At 38.7% G+C, this 19,983-nt stretch overlaps 2 protein-coding genes across 2 annotated transcripts in view; both read right to left on the bottom strand.

Annotated features, from left to right (window-relative positions):
• Nucleotides 1-7,906, bottom strand: part of DNA2 (DNA replication helicase/nuclease 2) — a 49,367-nt gene extending 41,461 nt beyond the window's left edge. Inside the window, exons 1-4 of the mRNA XM_008695953.2 lie at nt 7,735-7,906; nt 5,939-6,121; nt 4,887-5,070; nt 2,532-2,677 (exon numbers count right to left, since the gene is read on the bottom strand). Coding sequence (XP_008694175.2) covers nt 2,532-2,677; nt 4,887-5,070; nt 5,939-6,121; nt 7,735-7,805 — 584 coding nt within the window. The 5' untranslated portion in view covers nt 7,806-7,906. The remainder of the gene's footprint in view (nt 1-2,531; nt 2,678-4,886; nt 5,071-5,938; nt 6,122-7,734) is intronic.
• Nucleotides 7,907-17,766: 9,860 nt separating this feature from the next.
• Nucleotides 17,767-19,983, bottom strand: part of SLC25A16 (solute carrier family 25 member 16) — a 39,493-nt gene continuing 37,276 nt past the window's right edge. Inside the window, exon 9 of the mRNA XM_040624474.1 lies at nt 17,767-19,718. Coding sequence (XP_040480408.1) covers nt 19,562-19,718 — 157 coding nt within the window. The 3' untranslated portion in view covers nt 17,767-19,561. The remainder of the gene's footprint in view (nt 19,719-19,983) is intronic.

Here is a 19,983-nt window from a genome sequence, read left to right as displayed (position 1 = left end):
CTGGCTGTCTCTATCTCTGTCGAATAAATAAATAAAATCTTTAAAAAAAAGAAGAAGAAGAAGATCGACGAGAGGGTACAAAAGAACTTTCAACCTGTTGTTTTAGAGTCTGGGAATTTCTAAAAAGTATTCTCATGATGGGACGCCTGACTGGCTCAGACGCTAGCACATGTAACTTTTGATCTTGGGGTGGTGAGTTTTCACCCCACACATGGGGTAGAGTTTACTTTAAAAAAAAAAAAAAAAGGCACTATGGCTTCCTGCTTGCTCACTTTCTTAGACCCTTTAATCTGAAGTAACAGCTGCTGTGCTGTGAGGAGAGGCTCACGTGGCAAGAAACCAAAGCCTCATGACCACAGCCATGAGTGTATCATCGCGGAAGCAGATCCTCCCTTCAAAGGGCTGCAGCTTCAAATGGGAGACCCTGAGCCTGAACCACCCAGCTAAGCCACCTCTGAATTCCTAACCTACAGAAACTATGAGATAATTGATTAGGTACTTGCCATTTTAAGCCACTAAGGGTTTTTTTTGTTTTTTAAGCTATTAAGTTTTGATGTGGTTTGTTTCAGGGCAATGATCAATACAACACACAACAGGTAAGGTATGTTGATTAGAGTATGGCAAAAAAAAAAATTAAAACTCTGAAATGCCAGAAACAAGTGTTGGCAAGGATGTGGGGGGAAAAAACCCAAAAAATCCTCATGTACTGTTGGCGGGAATGCAAACTGGTACAGCCACTGTGGAAACAGTATGGAGGTTCCTCAAAAAATTAAAAATAGAACTACCTTTGATCCAGTAATCTCACTACTGGGTATTTACCCAAAGAATACAAAAATACTAATTCAAAAGGATATATGCACCCCTATGTTTACAGCAGCATTTTTACAATAGCCAAATTATAGAAGCAGCCCAAGTGTCCATCAACAGAAAAATGGGTAAATACGGCACACATGCGCACATGTACACATACGTACACACACACACACACACACAGGAATATTATTCAGCCATAAAAAAAGAATGAAATCTTGCCATTTACAACAGCATGGATGGAGTAGAGAGTATAATACTAAGCGAAGTAAGTCAGAGAAAGACAAATACCATACAATTTCACTCATATGTGGAATTTAAGAAACAAAACAAATGAACAAAAGACAAACCAAAATAAAAACAAAAACAAAAAAAAACCAACAAAGGAAAAAACAGACACAAACCAAAAAACAGACTCTTTCTATACAGAACAAACTGATGGTTTCCAGAGGGGAGATGGGTAGGAGGATGCATGAAACAGATGAAGGGGACTAAGAGTACAGTTATCTTGATAAGCACAGGATGATGTATGGAAGTGCTGAATCACTACATTGTACACCTGAAACTAATACCACACCGCATGTTAACTACACCGGAATTAAAATTAAAAACTCAATAAAGAAAAAAAAAGATAAGTTACTTTATATATATGATCACATTTCTAATTTTAAAAAAGCAAAATATGTGTTTTACAGAAAAACCATGACCAAGGGACAACCTCTTTGCGCTTCGGTTTCTTCATTTATAACAGATTACATAAGATGACTAAAAGCACTGAACACAGTGCCTGACACACGGCAGGGTTCTAAAATGTTTTTACGCTGGGGCACCTGGGTGGCTCAGATGTTTGAGCATCTGCCTTCAGCTCAGGTCCTGATCTCCAGGTCCTGGGGTTGGGCTCCCGGCTCGGCAGGGAGTTTGCTTCTCCCTCTGCCTCTCCCCTCTGCTCCAGCTCTCTCCCTCTTTCTCTCAAATAAATAAAATCTTTTTAAAAAAAATAAAGAAAATAAAAATTTTTTAGGACAATAGATCATATGTCATAGTAAATCAGCTGTATGGCATTTTGGAACACATTTTTCCATATAAACAGGGAAAGAGAATTACATCTGGGAAAAGGGTTATGTCAACTAGTCTGAAAATCAAAATTTCTCCTAATGAAAATATTTTTGTGAAAAAACATGGCCTGCAATAGGAGTCACAAAGAAAGACACAGCAGAATATGCCAACCCCTCTGCATGTAGTCACTCATAAAATGCCAACGATTAGCCATTTGTGGGTTTATGTATATTCTCTCCACTGTCACAAAAAGTCTGCAAAATAGGTATTATCACCTTTTTCAAAATCTTTAAGTAACATGCTCAATCCTAAAACTGGCAAAGCTAGAATTTAAAACTAGGTCCATCTGACTCCCAAACCCATACAATTTACAATATGTCACATTTCTAGAAGTAAGGCAAAATGTTTTTCACACTCTTGGAGAGCAGCTGAAGAATCTACTGTGCATGTGTACAGAATATCCAGATATTTTTAGCTCAAGAGTTTCTGTTCTGCAATTTCAGAAGCTCTTCACAGAACTGCAGCGGGGTACTACAACCCGGAATCTGAATTCTAGTATTACACTGATTTATATTTAATAGTCTAATAACCAAATACCTTATAGAGTCCAGGAAAGAATGTTCTATAATAAAATAGTACCTACAGTACATCTTGTAACTACTTACATTTCCTTGAGATGCCTTATTTCTTGAACAGTTTGAAAAGCAAATTTTTGTAGCTTCTCTGGGGCAAAGCTATTGCTTATTGCTTTTTGAAATACTTCATGAAGAACTGTACCAATCAGCATTTGGCGTGTGGCCAGATCAGAGCTCTATTTAAAAAAAAAAATCATACATTTTATTTCAAAACATATTGACAGACATGATCCCATATTTATTACCTATCTTATTAAACCACCACAGCCATAGTGCACTGGTGAGACAAATGCCAAATTAAACAATTATTTTTCTAGTGAGTAAAATCATAGATGACTTTCACTTTTTTTTTTAAGACTTTTTTTTTTAATGTATTCATTTGAGAGAGAGAGAGAGAGCGACAGAGAGGACACAAGCAGGAGGAAAGGCAGAGGGGGAGGGAGAAGCAGACTCCCCGCTGAGCAAGGAGCCTGATGCAGGGCTCAATCCCAAGACCCTGAGATCACAACCTGAGCTGAAGGCAGATGCTCAACTGACTGAGCCACCCAGGCACCCGACTTTCACTTTCTTCTATTCAGAATTACCTGATTTTACAAGCATGTTATTTTTTTTTAAATCAGTAATTGCCATTTTGAAAACATTAAAAATGACCTACATGAAAAAGGTCAATGTATTCTCAAATGCTTAACATATTCTTTTCTAATTTCAATTTATAATCTACTCAAATAAAATGCAATAAGCCATAGCTCATAAATTCATGTAAGATATTATTCAAACTTAGAACAGAGATTTTTGACAAGTTCCCTCCACTCAAAAAGAAACAGTATTTAAAAAAAGAAAAAAAAGACACAGGATTTCTCAATTAACTCTATTTTTAGCCTAGACCTTCCCCTTAAAGATATCAAAATAGATAAAGCCACCAAGACATGCTTCAGGAATTTTAAAAATTAATTTACAGAAGGACTCTCTGTACTATTTATCCAAGTTCTTTGTGAGTCTAAAAGTACTTCAGGGGCGCCTGGGTGGCTCAGTTGTTAAGCGTCTGCCTTTGGCCCAGGGTGTGATCCCAGAGTCCTGGGATCGAGTCCCGCATCGGGCTCCTCTGCTGGGAGCCTGCTTCTTCCTTTCCCACTCCCCCTGCTTGTGTTCCCTCTCTCGCTGGCTGTCTCTCTCTCTGTCAAATAAATAAATAAAATCTTTAAAAAATAATAAAAATAAAAAATAAAAGTACTTCAAAATAAAAAGTTTCTATAAGAATTTAAAAATATTCAGGTCTGCTTTATAAAATGTGGTTAAAGGAGAAGTTGATAGTTCCCCCCACCCACAAATGAAAATATAAAGATGATTTTTTAAAACTACAATTGACAACTAAGACTACTGGAAAATGTCTATTTAGGCATTTTTCCTTCTCTTTTTTTTTCTTTTTGCTCAGCTGTATTTTTGGTTTTCTACATACATATTAATTGTATAATTTAAAAAATACCGGTGAGTATAAGGCAGAACTAAGATAGATTAAAAGAAACTTAGGAGACATACCAACCAAACATAATACAAAGACCTTGTTTGGGAGAACCTGGCTGGCTCAGTCAGAGGAGCATGCAAATCTTGATCTTGGGTTTGTGGGTTCGAGCCCCACACTGGGGTTAGAGGCTACACTAAAAAAATAAAATCTTAAGGGGTGCCTGGGTGGCTCAGTTGGTTAAGCATCTGACCCTTGGTCTCTGCTCAGGTCATGATCTCACAGTCATGTGATCAAGCCCTGCAATGGGCTCTGTGCACTCAGCGCAGAGTCTGCTTCAGATTCTCTCTCCCTCTCCCTCCACGTGCTCTCTCTCTCAAATAAATAAATAAAATCTTTAAAAAACAAAAAAGAAGAAGAGGAAAAGACAAGACCTTGTTTGGATTCTGACTGACTCTAAGAAAACAACTGAATAAAAAGATATTTTCTTGGGATGCCTGGGTGGCTCAGTTGGTTAAGCGTCCAACTTTTGATTTCAGCTCAGATCATGATCTCAGGGTCGTGAGATGGAGCTGCATCTGGCTCGGCGCTGAGCATAGAGCCTGCTTGAGATTCTCTCTCTCCCTCGCCCCCCCACCTTGCAAGCACTCTCTCTCTCTCTCTCTAAAAAAAATAAAAATAAAAAGATAAAAGACATTACAGATAAATCGGGCATTATATTAAGGAATTACTGTTCATTTTACTGTGTATGATAAAGATATGATATTTATATTTTTTAAAAGATCCTTGGCTTTCATTTACTTTGCAAAATAACAGAATGTTTGGGAACAGCAAAATGGATACATGAGTTGACTTAAAAAAAAAAGTGTAAAAGTGCTCTGTAACTCTAAAACCCTGTAGAAACATTAGTTGTTAATATTATTCACCCTAAAAGTTTCACTCAGGACAGCTCTTCTCATACACCGAATACTACTGGCTATGCTTGTGCCAGAAATCAGCATGTCTGGGTATAGAATCAAATATCCAAAATCTTCATCTATTATCCAAGTATCAGATAGGCAGTCTCCCTCCAAATGAATGATGTCCCCTGGCTCCACCGGCACCGAGCACCTACAAATAAAGTGAAGGATACATAGTTTAGATTCCTACTTTTAAACATATTAAGGAAGCCTCAAAAAGTAAGTGAATATTTTAGCTGAAGAAATAGTATTTGTAAATTTCTGGGTCTTTCAAAAAAATTTAATACTAGGATGCATTCTTTTGAATCAATTCCTAGTCACTCTATTCCTTTTTACCTTTGAAATATACAAGAGAATACTCAGGGGTCTTCCTTAAATACCAAAAATGAAAACTGCTTAATGTTAGCATCATCTACTGCAAAAGCTCCCAAATCTTTAATAGTGTTACTACGTAGCTGCAATTATGGATTAGGTTGTTTCAATAATAATTCTCTCATTCTTAAGACTTCTAGCTTATCTACAATTTCTGTAAGTCTTGAGGCATGAAGCCAAACCCAATGTTTAAGAATAAAATCGTATTTATCATTTTTATCTAGTCAAAGAGCCTAAAGAGGCAAAATTAGACCTCTACTTTCTCTGCATTTCCCCTTCACCCCTCACATACTATATTTTGCTTGAGTAGAGAAATCTAGGGTTTAAGACTGTTCTTATGCTGTAATTAATTTTGCTCTAAGTGAAAAGCTGCAATCTTAAAACAAAAAGCACTGGGAAATTTTGGAAGTAGTCATTTAATAAGGCCCTTTGTAGTTAATTTTCAAATGACGATAAAAACAAAGTTTCAGAATAAGGAGTTTGAGATATTGGGGTAACAAGCACAATTTTTACACGAAATTAATTCAGGTTCATATCTACTTTCTTTATTAACAATTAAATTATAGCAACATCCACACAAGCCCATGTGATGAGTTTTAAGATGGTACCCTTAAGCAGATCAGTACTCAAAGTCACAAGAAAATTACCAGTCATTCCTAAGGATACACCGTTCTTTACTTTCTAGTGACTGGGAAGCAGTGATGATTAGGTGTTTCTCATGGGTTCCTTCTTCCTTCTGTACAATATTGACTGTTAATACCAGGTATCGGTTATCCATTCCTCGGCTCAGAAGTGTTTTAGAGAAGGAAGCTTCCACCTTCTTCTGAAATCTAAAACATATACAAACAAAACAACTTAGCATGAAATAAGAAGCCATCCAATTTCCTTAACCTACAAACCAACCTTCTCAATTTTCTAGGTTTGTTTTTTCTAGAAAGCTTATCACAATGATCGTTAGCTAAATAGATAAAAATTAAGAGAGTAAGAGCATAGCAGAATTCCTATTCTAAAAACTTCCCAGAAGTAATGCCATTTAAAACATGCCTATGGGGGCGCCTGGGTGGCGCAGTCGTTAAGTCTGCCTTCGGCTCAGGGCGTGATCCCTGCGTTCTGGGATCGAGCCCCGCGTCAGGCTCCTCCACTGGGAGCCTGCTTCTTCCTCTCCCACTCCCCCTGCTTGTGTTCCCTCTCTCGCTGGCTGTCTCTATCTCTGTCAAATAAATAAATAAATAAATCTTAAAAAAAAAAAAAAACATGCCTATGATATGGATTTTTCCAAATACTGCATAAGTTCTTACAAGGAGCTCTGCGGGGCATCCTTGATTATGAGGATTAACGATAAATGGAAAAATATTAAATAACAAATTCCTACCGCTGGCGCAAACCTTCCCAAAGTATAAACAAAAGGAAATGTCTTGGACACTATCCTTTTTGTAAATGAAAGGGATATTTGTTAGGGAAAAGCATAGTGTGGGTGGTTTGCTGAAGTCCTACTGTAAGCCACGGTATTATATTAATCTTTAGGCCTACTTAGAAGTCATCTACTCCAAACTACTACTTAATGAAGAAAATCTTTCTGTAAAATCTCAGTGAGAATCAACTAGCCCCTACCCCGCAGAGCAAAGCAAGCTTACTACCTGTCAGGTTAGCTCATTCCTTCATAGGGCAACGCAGACCTTTCTTATTTATAATGGGCAAGTCAACTTCACAATACTTTTATCCATTAATCCTAGCCGCCTCAAAACTATGCAGAATTCGCTAACCGTTCTAGAAAACATTAAGTCCGTCATTAGTCTTTCCAGTCTGACTGCAGTCTTTGTCAGTGACAGTACAACAGAGGCCAGCGTCATTACCTCTCTAATTGTAATACCCAATCCTGGGCTCTACTACTATGCAATCCCTCATTCACCTACTCCAGGAAGCCTCAGGCCATGAATTTCCCAAGGTCAGCTGGGATGCCTTAAGGATTTCGCAAATGATAATGCTGATCAAAACGCAAAGATCCGTCAACTAGAATTAGCATCATTATTATTAATTGAAAATAATTCCACACCATGATTGTGGGCCAAGTTGCCCTGACCATTTAGTCCAAGTTGAGGGTAGAGAGTTCTCCTGCAATAAGATTCCCCAACTAAACATTGAGGAAAGCATCAAGCAGTTGCAATTTCCCTTTATGAGGGCCCTTAAGGCGGCTGGCACTCCCCGAATTCGGGCAAGTGATATCAAGGGAAAGAATGAACCGTTAGGTGAGCAGTCTTTGGGCTCTGGCCCCAGTGTGGCCCCAAAGAGAACACTACGAAGCACACCCCAGCTCTGGAAACTCGTTGGGCGTTGGGGTCATTTAATCCCGAGCCGGCGCCGCGGAGGCGTGGGTGCGGCCTCTCTCGCTCCTTTCTTTCAAATCTCCCGCCTGACTCCCAGACCCTCCCTCCGCTCCGCTCACAGCTCCGCCGGCGGCTCAGCCTCTTCCCCGAGACTCTTCTTCAGCTGCTCCAGTTCTTCCAGTCGCGCCATGGCGGGCGCGGAGAATGCAAACTGTCACCAGATAAAATGAGGGAAACCCAGCAGCTCCGACGAGAAAAAGAAGCGCGAGTTTTTGAGGCGCCGCGCGCATGCGCCTTCCCGCTGTGGTCCCAAGGGACCTGCGCGAAGGCGCCCCTCCCAGCCTGGCGAGTTCCCCGCGGGGCGCCGGACTGGTCGCGGTGGTCTTAATGGAGTCTTTGCACCCTTGCCTTAGGGTTTGGGAAACAGGGAGTCTTCATAATCTGTCCCAGACTAAATGCTCCCACACTTTCCCTAGACACGCCCACCCTTGCTCAGCCCACACTCTTAGAACAGAACCAATTGCCCAAAACCAGGTGTCCCTTGTTAGCTTGCAGAACTTTCCACCTTCTTGGGAAAAAACTTCCCCTCTTTTTTTTTTTTTAGATTTTTTTTGTTTATTTGAGAGAGAGAGCACGGGGAGGCGGGCAGAGGGAGAAGCAGACTCCCCGCTGAGCAGGGAGCCCGAGGCGGGATGGATCCCAGCGCCCTGAGATCATGATCTGAGTGGAAGGCAGGCAGAGGCTTACCAACTGAGCCACCCAGGTGCCCCAGCCAATTTTATTTTTTTAAGATTTATGTATTTACCTTAGAGCGAGAGAGAGTGCGAGCATGGGCAGGGAGAGGGAGCAGAGAGAGAGAGTGAGAGAAGCAGATTCGGGGCTGAGGGCAGAACCCCAGGTGGAGCTGAATCTCAAGACCCTGAGAGCATAACCTGAGCCAAAACCAACAGTCCTCCCGAGCTTAAGGACTGAGCCACCCAGGAGCCCCGCCTCTTCTTTTTTTGTGGAAAACTCATTGAGAAAATAGAAGCCCTCAGATAGGAACTTCCTCATCATGCCCCGACTAAATCTATAAAAGTACTAACGTCTGTACTTATAACCTATTTCCACTTTTTTCAACACTGGACAAAGCAGGCCACTGATCAATGAGCAATCCTACTTGTGCTCATTCTCAAGGGCATTGCTTCTTCAGCGATTCCATCATTTTCTTGTATCATCAATGTGGCCCTCACTATTGGGCTGCTCCCAGGCTTATAATGTGGCTCAGTACCTTCCACCCTTAAAAGATGTTACCTCGGGGTGCCCAGCTTCTCCCTGTGCCTGCTGCTCCCCCTGCTTGTGCGCTCTCTCTCTGACAAAAGGATGGATAAAATCTTTTTTAAAAATCTTTAAAAAAAAATAAATAAAAATAAAAATCTTGAAAAAATAATATACTAGGGAATATTTCTGAATGAAATGTGTTAAAAATAATAAAATGATCACCTCATAAAGCTATCATCCAATTTTATTTTATTATTTTTTAAGATTTTATTTTTGGGGGCACCTGGGTGGCTCAATCGGTTAAGTGTCTGCCTTCATTTCAGGTCCTGGTCCCAGAGTCCTGGGATCAAGTCCTGAATTTTTGCTCCCTGCTCAGCAGGGAGTCTGCTTCTCCTCTCCCTCTGCTGCTGCTCCTGCTTGTGCTCTCGCTGTTGATCTCTCACTCTCTCAAATAAATGAATAAAATCTTTTTTTAAAAGAAAAAAGATTTTATTTTTTAAGTAATCTCTAAACCCAAAGTGAGGCTCAAACTCACAACCCCAAGGTCAAGTCACATGCTTGTCCAACTGAGCCAGACAGGTGCCCCATCATCCAGTTTTATTCTATTTTTTTTAAGATTTTATTTATTTGTCAGAACACAAGCAGGGGGAGTGGCCGGCAGAGGGAGAAGCAGGCTCCCCACTGAGCAGGGAGCCTGATGTGGGGCCCAATCCCAGGACCCTGGGATCATGACCCAAGCGCAAGGCAGATGCTTAACCAACTGAGCCCCCAGGCATCCCCCTCATCCAATTTAAAAATAATCTTCATCAAAAGTTGTCTTTTGGGGTGCCTGGGTGACTCAGTCGGTTGAGTGATCAACTCTTAATTTTGGCTCACATCATGCTCGCAGGGTTCTGGGACTCAGTGCTCAGCTGGGAGTCTGCTTCTCTCCCTCTGCCCATCCCCAAGCTCGCAAAGGTGCTCACACTCTCTCTCTAAAATAAATAAATCTTAAAAAAGAAAAAAAAAAAGACTTAAAAAAAAAAAAGTTGTCAAAGGACATCTGGGTGGTTCAGTCTGTTGTGTCTGCCTTCGGCTCAGATCATGATCCCAGGGTCCTGGGATTGAGCCCTGCATCAGGCTCCCTGCTCAGTGGGAAGCCTGCTTCTCCTTCTCCCACTCCCCCTGCTTGTGTTCCCTCTCTCCGTCAAATAAATAAATAAAATCTTAAAATAAATACATACATACATACCATCTGTATCCTGCCAATTCTCAAATTCCTATGTATAGACAGGGCTTTTCCGCTGAATTCAAAAACCCAACTACATACATGATAGCTACACTTAGAAATATTTGGGGATGGGCAAGTCTTTCCTTATAACATGGCCAAAATGGAATTTTTAATTTTCTTGATAGACCTATTATTCTTCCCAGTAATAGCACTATCCACCCAGAAGATAAGGCCAGAAACCTAGAAGTTGTCCTGATTCCTTTCTGTTACTACCCACATCGAATCCATAGGCAGACCCATAGATTCAGCCTTTAGAACTATCTTAAATCCCTTCATGCCTTTCCATCTCCAAGATCACAACCCGATCATTATCTCTAATGTAAAAAAACCTCAGCACACTCTTAAATGTGCTTTCATAGTGGTCTCCCTGCAATTCGGTCCCTTTTCCCAATATTTTATCATGAAAACTTTCAAACGTAAAGAATTATGTAAGAGGATTATAAATGAGCACCCATATAGCTACCACCTAGATTTTATAATTAACATGTTGCTATCTTTGATTCTCACATGTATATCTATCCATCCCTCCATACATCCATGAATTCGAGTTGTTGGTTTTTTTTTAATGCATTAACAAATAGCAGGCATTAGGCATTTCATCCCTAAACACTTGAGCGTGTATATCATTAGCTACAGGTCAGGATTTCTTTATGGTACTTTAAAAATTTAATGTGTTATATGTAAATTTTTTTAATTTACATTTTAAAAATGCACAGATCTTATGTGTACCATTTGATGAATTTTGACAACATGTGTTCAAACCCCTACTAAGATGAAAAATGTGTTATTACTCCAGAAAGTTCTCATTCCCCTTTTCAAGCAATTCCTACATCCATCCCTACTAGAGAGGTAACCACTAGTCTGTTTTCCGTTCTTTGTTTTTCATTGGATATTAGAGTTGTCTATTCTAGAACGCCATATAAATGGGATCATACGGTACACACTATTTTGTTTGGTCATTTCTACATCTTTCGATGTAATATGTCTGTTCAAATCCTTTGCCCGTTTTTTTTTAAATTGCATTGTTCTTGGGGTGCCTAGCTGGCTCACTCAGTAGAGCATGGAGCTCTTGACCTTATGGTTGTGAGTTCAAGTCCCATGTTGGGTGGAGATATTACTCAAAAATAAAATCTTTTTAAAAAGTTAAAATAAAATTCTTTTATTATTAAGTTACACAGATTCTTTATATTCTAGAGGAAAGACTTTTGTCAGATAAGTTTGCAAGTATTTTCTCCAAGTCTGTGGCTTGCTTATTCATCTTTTTTTTTTTTTTAAGATTTTATTTTTAAGTAATCTCTACACCCATTGTGGGGCTCAAACTTACAACCCCCAGACCAAGAGTCACGTGGTCTTCTGACTGAGCCAGCAAGGCACCCCATTTATTTGTCTTTTTTTTTTTTTTAAGACTTTATTTATTTGACAGAGAGAGCGAGAGAGCACAAGTAGGGGAAGCAGCAGGCAGAGGGAGAGGGAGAAGCAGGCTCGCCTCTGCAGGGAGCCCAATGCAGACTCCATCCCAGAACCCTGGGATCATGACCTGAGCCAAAGGCAGCCGCTTAATGACTGAGCCACCCAGGTGTCCCTTATTCGTCTTAACAAGATCTTTAGATATACAGAAGTTTAAGTCTTTCTGAAGTCTAATTTATCCATGTTTCTTCCATGCTTTTTGCTTCCCGTGACCTAAGGAGTAATTTTCTAACCCCTAAGTAATGAAGATATTCTCCTGTTTTCTTCTTGGAGCTTGATCTATTTTTCATTTGGTACATGATCCATCTCAAATTAATTTGTGTGTGTGGTATTCGGTAGAGATTGAATATCCAGTTTTTCCAGCAGCACTTGTTGAAAAGACTTTCCTTCCCCATTGGATTGTTTTGGCTCCCTTAAAAAATCAAAGGACCTTTAAGTATAGGTCTGTTTCTGGGCTCTCGACTCTGTTCTTTTGATGTTTGTTGATCCTTACGCCAGTTCCTCGATGTCATCATTACTACAGCTTTATAGTAAGTCATACAGTCAGGTAGTGATGTCTTTGTTCTTTTTAAAGATTTCTTTGGGTATTCTAGGTGTTTGAATTTCTATATAAATTTTAGAATCAGATTGTAAGTTTCTACAAAGAGCCTGCAGGGGTGGAGGTGGGGGTGCCTGGGTGGCTCAGTTGGTTAAGTGTCTGCCTTCTGCTCAGGTCTTGATCCTGGGGTCCCGGGATAAAGTCCCGCCTCTGGCTCCCTGCTCAGTGGAGAGCCTGCTTCTCCCCCTCCTCCCCACTTGTGCTCTCTCTTGCTATCTGTCTCTGTCTCTCTCTCTCAAATAAATAAATAAAATCTTTAAATAATAATAATAATAAAGAGAGCCTATGGGAATTATGATTGAGATTGCATTTGATCTATAAGTCAACTTGGAAAAATTAATTTCTTAACACCATAGTCTTCTAATTCATAAACATCATTATCTCTCCATTTATACAGATCTTTAAAGTCTCTCAGCAACATTTTGGAATTGTCAGTGTAGAGTTCTTGCACATCTTTTACTATAATTACTAATATTTTATATTTTTGATGCTATTATAAATTAAATTGGTTTTTTCTTGTGTACTTTTTTTACTTAAAGATTTTATTTTATTTTTTAAAGATATTATTATTATTTTTTTAAGATTTTTATTTATTTATTTATTTCAGAGAGAGAGACAGCCAGCGAGAGAGGGAACACAAGCAGGGGGAGTGGGAGAGGAAGAAGCAGGCTCCCAGCAGTGAAGCCTGATGTGGGGCTCGATCCCAAAACGCCTGGATCACGCCCTGAGCCAAAGGCAGCCGCTTAACGACTGCGCCACCCAGGCGCCCCTAAAGATATTATTTTTTTAAGTAATCTCTACACCCAAAATGGGGCTCGAATTTACAACCCCAAGATCAAGAGTCACATGCTCTACTGATTGAGCCACCCAGGCGCCTCCAAAGATTTTTTTTTTAAAGATTTATTTATCTATTTGTGAGAGAGAGAACACGAGAAGGAGGGGCAGGGGAGGCAGAGAGAATCCTCAAGCAGACTCCAAGCTGAGCAGGGAGCCCAATGCGGGGCTGGATCTCATGACCCTGAGATCACGACCTGAGGCAAACAAGAGTCAGATGCTTAATTGACTGCGCCACCCAGGCACCCCTGAAGATTTAATTTTTTTAAGTAATCTCTATACCCATTGTGGGGCTCAAACTCACAACCCACACAAGACTTGCATGCTCCACCAATTGACTGAGCCAGCCAGGCAGTCCTGAATTGTTTTTTTAAAGTAAGTTCTATGTCCAATGTGGGACTTGAACTCACCACCCTGAGATCAAGTGTCGCATGTTCTACGGACTAAGCCATCCAAGCACCCCTAAATGAAATTGCTTTGAAATTGTTTTCTAGGAGTGCTTGGTTGGCTCAGTCCCTAGAGCACACGACTCTTGATCTCAGGGTGGTGAACTCAAGTACCACCTTGTGTGTAGATATTACTTAAAATCTAAAAAAATAATAATATATTGTTTTCCAATTGCTTCCTGATAGTGAAAAATTGTACATATTTTTAGGGGCACCTGGCTGGCTCAGTTGGTGGAGCATATGACTCTTGATCTTGTGGTCGTGAGTTCAAGCCGCATATTAGATATAGAGATTACTTAAAAACAAAATATTTGATGGGGGTGGGAGGGATGCAAATAAAAAAGAAAAGAAGTTCTCTTTTAAAAGTGTATATTTTTATATTTACCTTATATCATGAGATACAAATTCACTTATAATGTCTGGTAGTTGTGCTATAGGTCCATTAAGACTTTCTATGTAAATAATCATGTCATCTGCAAATAGAGGTAGTTTTACTTCTTCCTTTCTGATCTTTATGCTTTTTATTTCATTTTCTTATCTATGTTCACTGGTTAAATAGAAGTTATGACACTGGGCATCCTTACCTTCTACCTGATCTTAGGGTGAAAGCATTCAATATTTCACCGTGAAGTATGATGCTAGCGGTTGGGTTTTTGTGGATAACTGTTATGGTTATCTCATACAATATAAAAACAAAAACAAACCTCCCAAACTTAGTGGCTTAAAACAACAACAATTTTTTTTAGTTTGTGAAATTTCAATTTGGGCAGAGCTCAGTGAGGAAGGCTTGTTTCTGTTCCACAAAGCATTAGCTGGGGACCGAAGAATCCATTTTGAAGATGGCTTACTCAAATGGCTGGTAAGTTGAGGCTGGCGTCAGTTCCTCTATAGAGGCTATAGTATGGTGGCTGGATTCCATGAGCCAGATGGAAGACCATCTCAGCACTATGACATAACCTCAAAAAACACATAGCATCATTTCTACTGTGGTTTTAGGTCCACCCAGCGAGATTTAGGAGGTGAACATAGTCGTTACCTCTTGGTGGGATGAGTGTTAATGACTCATGAGAAGAGCATGTGAGATGGGATGTATTGTGGAAAATGTAATCTGACAAAATGCCCCATATCAGATTGAGGAGGGTCTCTTCTGTTCTAATGTGATTAGTTTTTATAATGAATAAATGGTGAATTTTGCCAAGTACTTTCTGCATCTGTTGAAGGATTTTCTTTTTTATTCTGTTATTGGAAATTACACTATTGACTTTAGATTGTTAAACCATTTGACAATCCTAGGATAAACTCAACTTGCTTATTCTATAATAAACTTTGTATGTATCACTGGGTTTGTTTGCTAATATGTTCCTACGTTATGTATTTATTCATTTGTTCATTCATTCATTCATTCATTTAAGTAATCTCTACAACCAACTCATGACCCCGGAATCAAGTGTTGCATGCTTACCAGCTGAGCCAGCCAGGTCGCCTGATTTGCTAGTATGTTGTTAAGACTTTTTCCACCTTTGCTTTTGAAAGATACTGATCCGGGCACGTGGGTGACTCGGTTAAGCGTCGGACTCTTTAACTTCAGCTCAGGACTTGATCTCGAGGTTGGGAGTTCAAGCCTTGCATTGGCTCCACATGGGGCCTCAAGACTACTTAAAAAAAAAAAAAAAGATACTGGTTTGTAACTTTCTTTTTGTGTAACAACTTTTTGTGTAACAATTTTGTTTGGATATGAGTTATACTGGGATCATAACATGAGTTGGGGAATGCTGTTTTCGAATTTCTGAAAGTTTGTAGATTGTTTTTTTCTTAGATGTTCATTAGAATTCACATCTGAACCTGGAGGGGTTTTTGTTGTTGTTGTTGTTTTTTAAGATTTTATTTTACTTCTTTAAGTAATCTCTACACCCAATGTGGGGCTTAAACCCACAATCCTGAGATCAAGAGTCTCACACTTCACGGACTGAGCCAGCCAGGTTGCCCTGAGGCTGGAGTTTCTTTGTGGAAGAATGTTTGATAAATGCAATTTCTTTAATTGGCTCTGCAGATTTTGTTTCATCTATGGAGCATGGGTTGTAATTTCAAGGGATCTGTCCATTCCATCTAAGTTGTTAAATTCCTTGGCAAGGAGTTATTTAGAAATTCCTTATTATCCTTTCAATATTTGTAGGATCCATAGTGATGTCCTTTTTAATTCTTGATATTAGTAATTTATTTTCCTTCTTTTTTAGTTATCAGTCTAGTTAGGAGCTTATCAATTAGTTGATCTTTTCAAAGAACCAATTTTGGGATTATTTTCTCTATTGTCTTAAATTTTTTTTTTTTTTTTTTAGAGACAGCCAGCGAGAGAGGGAACACAAGCGGGGGGAGTGGGAGAGGAAGAAGCAGGCTCCTAGTGGAAGAGCCTGATGTGGGGCTCGATCCCATAACACCGGGATCACGCCCTGAGCCGAAGGCAGACGCTTAACCGCTGTGCCACCCAGGCGCCCCCCTGTCTTAAATTTTTTTGATTTAACTACAAACTTTGTTGACGAAGTAGAGCAATTCTTGTAAAAACATAATCAGACAGTTTTATTCCCCTGCTGAAAACCTTCAAGCATTTCCCATTGCATTTAGGATAGAAGACAAAATTATTACCATATCCTATAGAGCCCTCCATGACCTGGCCTTTGTCTCCTTCTCCAACCCCATTTGTTGCTACTCCTTCACTCACAATGTTTCACTCACTGTGGACTTTTGATAATTCCTATGTCAAGCCAAGCTTTTTCCTGTCTGAGTCTGTTCTCTTCACCTGGGCCATTCTTCCCCCACAACTCTGCATGGCTATTTCCTTTTTATCCTTTATGCGTCAGTTTAAAGTATAGCATATCAAAGAAACTTTTCCCTGACCATTCTGAAGTAGCTCTCTGGTCCCTATATCTCACGATTATTCCCTATCATGTAATCTGTTTACTTAATCAGCACTTTCCATAAATTATCATTTTTGATTAGTTTATGTTTATTGACATGTTCATATTTCTTTGATGTTAGAGTTTCATCTGAATAGGATACTACTGTGTTGAAGTATAGCATCGTGGCCAGCAGAGTAGGCTGTAGATTCAGACTGGCTGAATTTGCATCCTAGATCTACCACCTAGTGTGTGGATTGAGGCAAGTTATTTATCTCCCTGAACCTCCATTATTCCATCTGTAAAAAAGGAATATTAAAGAGTGCCTATCTTACTGTTTTTGTAGAGACAGAGTTAAGGCATCAAAAGTACATAAAATAAACCATGGAATATAGTAAGTCCCCAGGAAATATACATGACTTATTATTTGTCATTGATTTCTAGGGCCTAACACAGTGTCTGTTATTCAAAGAATGGATGTGAGGAATTGTGTAAAGTGTTCAGTTGCTATTCAAGTGTGTCAGATATCATTGGTGCAAGTACTCAAGGCAATGCATTACTCATATAATATAGGTTTTATTATCTGCCACTCATCTTGGCTCTAATTAGCAGCAAGAAATTTCTATGAAACAAGCCAAATGCATTTCTTTTCAAATTGCTCTTGCCATGGACTATTTGTGCCTTATTTCTCCCTACTGAACATAAAGTCTCCAAAAACAGGGACGGAGCCATCCTTCTTCAGTAAACATCACTGAGCACCTATTATGGTACCACACCCCGTGCTCCTTAGAGGGGATGAAGGCATGGCTCTGCCCTTGAGAGAACCAACTGGGGGGACATAGGTAAACAGGGAGTTATCATAAAGTGTAGTACATACTCTATTAGAGAAATACCTGGTGTTGGATGCTATCGGACACCCAAATCAGACTGAAAGTACAGCTAACAGACCTCCTGAGCTAAGCTCTCCATAATGCTGATATAATGCCTGACATACAATGGGTGCTGCATAAACAGATGTTGAATACCCAGAGGGGGAATAGGGTAAGATATTATTATATATACCCATTAACTCTTCTATTTCCATACCCTTGACAGCAAGAGTGGTACCTCACTTATCAGTCCCTAGACCACACCACTGACCCATTCTATAGCTCAAAGGCCTATTCCCACAAAAGGCAGGAAGAGTAACAGTGGAATTCAAAACAGAAATAGTCAATCTTCAATGGAAGATAACCTGGCAAGAAACATTTTGGGTCATCAATCTGAAATAAATCAGATATATTATTTTAAGTATTCTTCCGTTCTGACTACTTATGTTTAGCATTTGTGCTTCAATAATGTGAACAGTTTAATAATGTGAAGAGTTAAAAAAGAGAAACAATGGCCAAAATATGAATAAAATTTATTTTTAATATCCTATGTATTCTGTAACATAGAATGCAAATTTTTATTTAAAAAAATATTCGCAGTCCTCTTTCATCGATAACATAACTGAGATACTTATTACATACATTTAAGTTATCTTGAGATTTGATAACAATACTTAGCTACAATGTAGCCCAGAAATGAAAATATACAAAATAGTCTTAAGAACACATGTATTTCTACCTGTGGTACACTTACAAATCATACAAAGATACTTATTTTAAAATAAAGACTCTGAAAATGAAACCAGTTCATCTAATTTTTACCAAGGTATGACAAAAAAATCTTTTATGCAAACAAAATTAAAATTAAAGCAGAAATAACACTTTCAACCTAGTTTTCTAATACATCAATTAGATAGCAACTAGACTTATTGTGGTGATTATTTTGCAGTAAATACAAATATTAAATCATTACATTGTGCACCTGAAACTAATATATTGTTATATGTCAATTTTACCTCAATAAAAAAATTATAAAGTTGGAACAATTAAAATAGTTTGCATTGATCAAAAAGAACCACATCAATTCTACAAATCACTATTTCTGAGGACAGAACTATAATTGTTCCCTTCCCATTTCTGTCATGCTTACAATAAAAGACAAAAAGTATTCTAAACACAATAAATGGAATTCTTATATTTTAAACCATTTTAATATAAAGAATAGCAACTAAATCATGTCTTACATTTCTACTTAAGTTTATATTGCACTAAAATTATTTTACATGGAAGAACTAGTTGATGTATCAAGACAAAATACCTTAGAAATATTCTTTGACATTCACATCTATATTAATGGATATTTCACAGTCCACTTAAATAAATTTTCTAGTGTATACCAAATCACCTAACAAAAACAAATCTATAATGCTAATCTGTTTTGAGAGCAAAGATATTCAGTATTTATTATTACTGCCTTTGGGAAATACATTGACTTTTAAAAACAAATTTAAGTCAGTCATAGTACCTAGTACCTAGTAATAACATTTGAGCAATACCTGAAAATTCTTCATTTATTGTTGAGTTTCTACAAGGCTAATTTTTAAATACAACATTTATTTTATTTAAAAACAAAGAGAAAAAGTATCAGTCCTTTTATGCAGTGGAGCAGAATTATGAGGAGAGAGACAATAAGAATAATCTTCAATGCTGGCATCTAAGCTACGTGTTTTTTAAAGTTTTCAAAAAATTTTTTTATTTTTAGTAATCTCTACATCCAAGTGGGGCTCAAACTTATGACCTCAAGATTAACAGTCACATGCTCTACTGGGTGGGCCAGCCAGGCGCCTCCCCCAAGGTATGTTTTATATAACTTAAAAATTCAGTTTCCATCATTCTGTTGCAATATAACCAAGCCTATTTATTATAATAATATAACCAATGTTAGAGTCTTTGAAAATCATGATTATAATTAAAGCTTGGAATTAAAGCATGATAAAGCTAATGGCCATTTAATTCCATTTTAAGTTAGTTCTACTTCCAAATAACACTTTAAAACAGTTTCAAATAACCGAACTGATTAGCCAGCATCAGCTTAGGAATTTTTTTCAATGGTCTAAGGTAGAACTTTTGGCATCAAAAAGCACAGCAAGCACTTTTGATTTGTGATGCATACAAAAATCAAGTACTAAAAAACCAGTGGTTCCTGTGACAAGGCAAATATCCCCCTTCAAGTAATGTTCCTCCCAAAATTAAAGTAACATTTTATTTCTCCCTCTGAGATTTTATTAAGGAAAAGAAATCATGATTTTCTTTAGTTGAGGTGAAAAAACTGCTTCATAAGTTCATATGTTGTAAAAGCCACTGCTTGAGAGGGAACACAGCGAATGTAATTAAGAGATAAACCACGATATAATCCTCTTCGAATTCCATGGTGTCCATAGACATACTTCATAGTCTCCCACATGGTACTGAAAGACAATGGTTAAGTGATGACATCTTTATACCCACTCGTGAAGAGACAATTTCAGGATCCATAATAGCATTTTTTAAAAAGATTTTATTTATTTATCTGAGAGAGAGAGACATAGCATGAGTGGGGGCAGGGCCAGAGGGACAAGCAGGCTCCCCACTGAGCGCAGTGCCCAGATGGACACAGGGCTCAATCCCAGGACCCAGAGATAATGACCCGAGTGAAGTCAGATGCTTAACCCACTGAGCCACCCAGGCGCCCCC

This window comes from Ursus maritimus, unplaced genomic scaffold, assembly GCF_017311325.1.
Source record: "Ursus maritimus isolate PB19 unplaced genomic scaffold, ASM1731132v1 scaffold_7, whole genome shotgun sequence".
Lineage (NCBI taxonomy): Eukaryota > Metazoa > Chordata > Mammalia > Carnivora > Ursidae > Ursus > Ursus maritimus.
The sequence above is the reverse complement of the archived record's forward strand: the minus strand, read 5'-3'. Positions and strand labels throughout refer to the sequence as shown.